Below are 7,500 nucleotides of genomic sequence, written 5' to 3'. Positions count from 1 at the left end.
TACACAACTAAATGTGTTTATTTGTGTGTGTGTGTGTGTGTGTGTGTGTAGTGACTCACATTTCATAAGGTTCAGTTCTGATTTCTCTCACCAGGTTCAGGTACAGATTAAATGTAATAAGACAAACCCACATCAGCGCGGTCCAGTCTGAAACAAACAACGAAAACTATAATATCTATTGCAACAGCAGTTTACTATGACACAGTGTCAATACAGAATGTCGTCTTTCTATTTTGAAGCACTAAAGTTACTTCCTTTCCACTTAAATGACTTTATTCAGAAATATCATCATAGTGCATGTGTTTTTTGTGTTGTGAATTTGATGCATTCAGATGTCTTCTGCTAGTTATATCAAAGCCAAAAATAAATCCTCTTACTATCCCATCTCAGAACTGATTATCTGTTACTTTACATATACACAACAGTGCACATATGAACACACATCTTTAAATCAGTTGCCAAATTTACCAAAATATGTGAGCCACCAGGCTTGAAAATTACACAGAGACCCCTCTGCATGAGACTCTCCCTGTAGATGAGAAGAAAGCAACAGGTGCGAATCGTGCGATGAAATCAAGTTATTAAAAAGAGAAAAAAAAATTTCCCTTTCAATAACATACATTAGCTTGATAATTACTCTCCAAACATGTCTCTCTCTCTCACACAAAGAAATCAGTGCAACTCACCATAACATAAGCAACACTGTCAAAAGCTGCAGCTACTGTCAGACTGAATATCATTTTCTGAAGGACAAAGGAAAAAATACATACACATATGAAATACAGATAAAAAAGTTTCAATATTACTCCAAATAATTCACAATAATCAGCAATATGACGGAATATGAAAATTACTGGTTAGAATAACATAAATTACACTACTAGTTTGGGGTCTACAACATTTTTGCTAATATTATGTTCACCAAGGCAGCATTTATTTTATCGATAATACAGTAAGAACAGTAATGTAGTGAAATATTATTGCAATTGAAAATAACTGTTTTCTGTTTGAATATATTTTAAAATGTAATTTATTTATATTTCAGCAGCCATTACTCCACTTGTCAGTGTCACATGATCCTTCAGAAATCATTCTAATATGCTGATTATTTAAGAAACATTAAGAAACATTTCTCATTATTGTCAATGTTGAGATTTTCTGTCTAATATTACTGTGAAAACCGTGAAACCTTTTTTCCAGAGTTCTTTGATTTAAAGAAATGTTTAAAAAATAGTTACTAAATAAAAAATAATGCATTTTATTGAATTTCTTTTGGGTTTGTGTGTAAAACAGTGTAGTCTGTTGTCACGTTTAATCAATTTAATTCATCCTTGCTGGATACAAGTATTCATTTCTTTTAAAAAACAAACAAACAAACGAACATTTGAACCATAACACGCACTGTACCTGAGCCAAAGAGTTATATCGGCGGAGCAGCCATATTGCAAACAGCATGAAAAGGCTACACAAAAGGGAATTTTAATAAAGTTAAGAATGCTCAAAAGCCACTTTAAAACAAAGAAGCAACGTGCAATATGATTTGACTCACCATGCCACTAGTGAAAATGTGCCTGTGGCTCTTTTCGCCTTAAGAATCACATCCTGTGGATTAAAACACACACATAAATCTAATAAAACATCAATTAAGAAATCAAGAAGGAAAAGGACGCGCTGACTTTAATTCCAAGAAGACAATAACATTTAGTGCAATCGGCTTTTTTTATAGCTTTTTTAAATAAATGCCTTGGTTCTTTACATTTTTTTCCTAACAGTACCCAGATTTACACTTTCAGACACTCTCCGACTTTTCATCAAAGAAATGTACGCAGCCAGGTGTTTTCCTGCTCCTCGTGTGTTGGGTCCCCTCACAGATCAATAAATGATTCATTTCTTACTGAACTTATCTCACCGTGACTCACCTTACGAATTTCCCACAAAAATGTTTAAATGTTTAACTCAAATTAAGTTGTCATAAATCACTCTATACTATCTTACTTTCATGTCTTTCTTTCAGTAAAAGTATTAGTGAACATCATCATGCCTGGAAAGGATGATGTCATGTTGTGATTAGCATGAGGGCTAACAAGTTAGCATTACATTCGTTTTTAAAACATGTTTATACTTACACATCGATAGTCATCGGGCACTGCGTTGAAGAAAGTACAGCGGGAACTGCTAGTGTTGCTAACCTGAAGTGGATGCTCATCTCCCATAATTATTCTTTCTTTTTACTAACTAAGAGTTTGATGTGGAGTGCACACATCATGAGAACAACACAGCCACATTGACACGTAAGGAATGCGCAGAGGGACAAACAATTCCGTTTCCGCTTCACAGAAACTCATTGCCAATAAATTTGAGACAGAACGTTATTATCTCTACAGACTAAGCTGTTGTTTATACAGTGAGATCATAATAAAATAATATCGACACTCTGTATTTATTTCAATTTATATCGTTCTGAGATGAATGAGGAAATGTAACTTTAAATCGGATTTTATTTTAATTAAAATTAACGGATGAAACTGCTCAGCATTATATGATCAAGTATGTTTTGATGTGTTTACTGATTTTTTATTTATTTTTTTATGTAGTGTTATGTTTTGCTTTAGTTTTCATAATATGGTAAGAAACATGAAGGCGGGGAGATTTAGATTCATTCAAAGAACATGGTGTGACAGTTCACGCCTTTTGTCAAAATGTTTATTTAGGTTTAGGTCCAAAAAAGAAGAATCTTTGCTATCCTAGAAGGCATTGTGCAATAATAATGTCTATTGTTTACATAAATATAAATATGAATATAAATATTATTTCGATTTTTCAAATGATTGTGTTTTGAAATAAATTTTAATCACTTTTATTCACACGTCTAAATTTGGAGACTCCAATGGACTGGCATCTTTCACAGATTAGAACCCCACTTTTTATGGTAAACTACCACAAAACCAACTTATCTTGTAGGCCTATTTGTTAAAGTAACTAAGTGTTTTTTTTTTTTTCTCATGTCTGCTCACATGGGCACAAGTGTATTATTTATGGCCCCTTTGTATATTTTTATTCTGAAAATAAATAGGCCTAATCTTTGTGTATAAAAGAAAAAAATCAGTTTCATTGTCTCACTTAACATTGAATGCACATGCTAAATAGGAAAATGGATTATAATGGATAAATGGGAATTGAATAGATTACAGAATATTAGATTAAATTTGATTAGAACTAATTATTATTTCATGCCATTATGTCTAATGTCTAATCCATCCGCAGTCTCAGAAATGAAAGTTATTTAAATTATGAACTTTTACTAAGGAATGAAGAGTATGTGTAAAACAGGCACTGCAGAGTGTGTGTAAGCCTATTGATTATGCTTTTTTTTTTAGCATGATTACGAATAAACAATCACACATTAGATGTTTTTCAATTACAAAAGTTTATTTTGTAGTACAAAAAAAAAACAATTCAGTACAAAATGCAGCAAATGTTTTTTAACAATCATACTGGCCTTTAGGCACAATTTAACACAGAATCTCATGGAGCTCATCATGACACACACACACAGTGATTTTCAGAGCCATCCACATCATTGACTCACAGGATAATTCAGGGATAGTTTCAGGTCATTAGCAGGGAACATCCCAGGGATTTTCTACAGGGTTTCTGCTTCATCAATAGGAGTTCTCACTATACAAACGATCAGTTCTTCAAGTCATCAGTCCTCTGGAACACACAGCAACTTCATAGGACAACAACCTTCCTCTCAAAAAACGAAAAAGAATGGAAAAAATAAAAGCTTTCAATTATACATAACACATAAATAGATTTAAATATCAAGATAAGGCATGGCAACCAGCCATTTGAACGGAGATTTTGTTCTTTTCAAAAAGGGAAAACTGCCAGTGCAAATAAAATGCCATAAGACAAGAAGCAGCCCTTACAATACGTCAGTGATCAACACCAAAACCAATACTACAACAAACCCACTTTCTCCTATCGGTTTGCCTTGCATTTTAACTTTTGACAGTTTAACTTCTGTTTGGTCAGTCCCTTTGGTAGGCTCTTCCACATAGGCAAAATAGATCATATTAGATCAGAATACTTCTTCATCTCCCAATAGATCATGATGCAGTTCACTGTCCCCAGCCAGCGATGCCAATCTCCTGCTTGTATCGGTTGGTCAGGTTGTTGGCTTGGCTTGTAAGTTTGGACAGCACCCCATGCAAGCCCCTCAGATGGTACTGCAGGAGCTGCTCCAGGTCGATGTCGCTCTCCGGCTCTGTGCGCACTGGCTCCGGCGCTGTCGTGTCTTTCTTGCGCCTCTGCTCCTCTGCGCGCATGACGCCCCACTCGATGTTGTTCCGGATGGCCTTGAGCTGGCTGTAATAGCTGTACATGTCGGCCTCAGCATCCCGCAGATAGCTACCCGGGTCGTTGGTTAGCTTCTGCTGCTCTTTCTCTTGGTCCAGCGGCACATCTCTCAGCAGACTCGGGACCATGACCGTCTGATCCATGTTGTTGACGGCGCCGATGAAGCGGTTCATTGCCATGAACAGAGCGTTCTTCTGGCTGAGGGGCTCGGACATCTGCATTTTGCTGGTTTATGAGGATTAATTCGAGAGTAGTATGTTCGTCTCTCGTGCTCTTAGTTGTTTCTGAAGGTCTGCATTCCTTACGTTTAATTTATACCTGACCGTTTTTGCTCCTGGGCGTCACCGAAACCTGTTGGTGCGGTCTGGGATGCAGATCGGCCACAACCAGATTCCAACTGCAAAACACAAACCTCCGCACGGCCCATAGACACACAGGGAGCGGTACGAAAGTGCATTGATCGATGGGTTGCATAATAATTTACATTACATAGAAAAAAAACCCTGAAAACATGTGAAAAGCACCACATACTACTTTGATTTTGAAATAATTTTCACACATGACGAAAAATAATAGCTACTGCTTATAGGCCTAGATGTGTTATGGCTATGTAAATGAAGTGTAGGTCAAAGGCTAACAATATTAATAAGGGTTAAAATGGTAAATGATTTTGACTTGAGTAAATAACATTTGTTTCTTGTTAACAAAATCTAATCTTTAAATGCTTTGCTGATTAGTAACATTGAGGCCAAAAGTTACATGCTTGAGTTATGAATAGGCCTATTAATGTTTAGAGTCATTATCATGCCACATAAGCAAAATATGAATGAACCCAACAGGAAAGACAAATGAGATATGAGATTATATCTCAGTTGTTTCATCCAGGTGACAATGAGATCAAATAGGGAGAAAAATTAGACTTCTGTTTAACTCTTATGGCTTGTTACAGTTTTCTCCTGATGAAGACGAACATCTCAAGGTTTGCTCAGATTTTCCAATATACTTAATCTGAAGTCTCAACATGAAAAGATTTCAGAATGAACTTTTCAAACATTTCTCATCTGATTTTCCTGACACTAAATGATATGAGCTATGCCAAAAACCACATACATTTTACATTTTTATGCTCTTTTTCTGTCAAAGATTTCTTCATATGTTTAAGAAGAAACATCTAAAAGCTGATACTTAAAATAATTGTAACAGGAATTTAACTGAGAACTCAATTAAGTCTCCTGTAAAAAAAGATAATTCCTCTTGAAAATCTGTGTATATATTTTGATTAAATCAGTGGTCCGAGGGCCAAACTTAAAATGGGTTTTAGGGGCATGTTTCTCTCCTCTCTTTTATGGACTTATGTCTTTTGCTCAAATCTTTTAAAATGCTTATGTAAAATGCTCTGAAACGGTCCCTTCTGGCTTGTTGGATTAATCTGAATGCCCAGAGGGGCATTAACACAGGAGGACACTAATAAGTACTCAGATGCAAATTTAGGACCCCAATTATCAATAACGTGATAGTTAAAAAAAATACAATGTTTTATTTCTTATTTGTCTTTCTATCTTGCAGTCATATCTGAAACCCAATTCAGTGTGTACAAAAATGAAAACACACACAGGCCTATTAAGTCCACAGTTGAAGTGGGTCAAACAATGTTTAGATGAGATAAAATCACAGCAAGGTTTCAGTTTATATAACTGTACATACCAAGTCAGGGAAGCTGAAACACCTTTGCAATGACGAGAATGTCTCGGATGATTTAGAAACCTGTTCTTCTGCTCTGCCACTAATCTCCACCCTTGCAGGGTTTCTGCAGACATGAACAAGTTAAATTTAAGACGTTTAAGACCTTTTTAATACCACCTTATATGAAATTTAAGACCTAAACCTGTAATGGAAACACACAATTTATTGCATACATATATGTAATATTTAATGTGTTTAAAATAAAAAGAAAACAAAATATCATTGCTGTAATAAATGATATTTATTACTACGATATACAGTGAACTTTTAATGTCAGCAGACAATATTCCATACAAAATATCCCTGCAAAATAACTGCATCACTGAGATTTTTGGTGGAGTAAACAATTTATTCTGAAGCAATATTTTCATCAGTGTTCTATCAGCTTTTACATACTTAAATCTGCATATTTTTATTTACCTTTACATAGGCCTATTTTTAACCAAATTATTACAATTTATCAATAAATTCAACATACACTATAGGGCTGCTACCAGTCAGATTAAATAATTTACACTGCAAATAACAATAATTACAACTGCAATAAATAATGTTATGAGATTAATGTTTTAAATGCATTTATGAATATACAAATAAGAAATGTTGAGGGGAAAAAAATGAAAAGATACTTTAAATGTGAAATTAAAACCACCAGTAGGTGGCAGCAAGTCACTGTTAATAAGCGAGTCATTGCGAATGAACCGAATCATTTAAACGAGTGATTCATTCAGGAACAAAACGCTGTCATGTTGCGCAAAGACGCAAAACAGCGCTGTGGCTGTGTTTGGAATTATTTTTGTTGGCGAAATAGTGCAAAAATAGGCAATATGATGTCTAAAACATAAGCCTCTTAATAAAACTTCTAGTTGATTGAACTGTTGTAAAAAAAAAAATCAATATTACATTTGTATATGGTAAATTTGGAGGGGGAAAAAGCACTCTTCTGTGTGAAATTAGTTAACTATAAGAAATGGTATAAATATACACATTTTCTGCACCCATGTCTTGAATTTGTGATCATTCTGAATGTATTTTAATAGACTGAATCATGCAGTGAAAGATCGCACTGTAAATGCGCACGCGCACTAGACTTCACGTAATGCGTATACTCTGTAGGTGTTTTTAATGTTTTTTTGCGTCGTGAGAATATTGAGCAAAATAGCTCACTTGTCATGGCGTTACTTAACTATATCATGTTATGAATAAACTAAACATTCTGAATTTTTACCTCAGTGTGTTTCTTCTGAGTTTATGTGTGCTGTCACGCTCATTTGTTCTGAAGTCTCTCACAAAGAGACAAACAGAGTGAGCCTCAGCGCGAGCTTGTATTCTGTTGTTCTCTCTGATGACGCAGTAATTTACCGCGGGGAAGAAAAAATCTTCGGTCTGTCCAAT

General features: G+C 35.0%; 2 protein-coding genes across 2 annotated transcripts in view; both read right to left on the bottom strand.

Moving 5' to 3' along the window:
• LOC107663854 (cyclic AMP receptor-like protein A) overlaps positions 1-2,312 on the bottom strand; it is a 5,653-nt gene extending 3,341 nt beyond the window's left edge. The window contains 6 exon segments of the mRNA XM_074186917.1: positions 60-147; positions 469-529; positions 687-743; positions 1,408-1,462; positions 1,550-1,602; positions 2,127-2,312. Of these exon segments, the coding sequence (XP_074043018.1) occupies positions 60-147; positions 469-529; positions 687-743; positions 1,408-1,462; positions 1,550-1,602; positions 2,127-2,213 (401 nt within the window). The 5' untranslated portion in view covers positions 2,214-2,312.
• Positions 2,313-3,408: 1,096 nt separating this feature from the next.
• mid1ip1a (MID1 interacting protein 1a) lies at positions 3,409-4,710 on the bottom strand. The gene has a single exon (XM_016454214.1). It carries the CDS (start codon positions 4,581-4,583, stop codon positions 4,125-4,127), a length of 459 nt encoding a protein of 152 aa, XP_016309700.1. The 5' UTR covers positions 4,584-4,710; the 3' UTR covers positions 3,409-4,124.
• Between the last annotated feature and the right edge of the window lie 2,790 nt (positions 4,711-7,500).

Source organism: Sinocyclocheilus anshuiensis, unplaced genomic scaffold, assembly GCF_001515605.1.
Source record: "Sinocyclocheilus anshuiensis isolate Anshui unplaced genomic scaffold, SAMN03320099.WGS_v1.1 scaffold976, whole genome shotgun sequence".
Classification (NCBI taxonomy): domain Eukaryota; kingdom Metazoa; phylum Chordata; class Actinopteri; order Cypriniformes; family Cyprinidae; genus Sinocyclocheilus; species Sinocyclocheilus anshuiensis.
The sequence above is the reverse complement of the archived record's forward strand: the minus strand, read 5'-3'. Positions and strand labels throughout refer to the sequence as shown.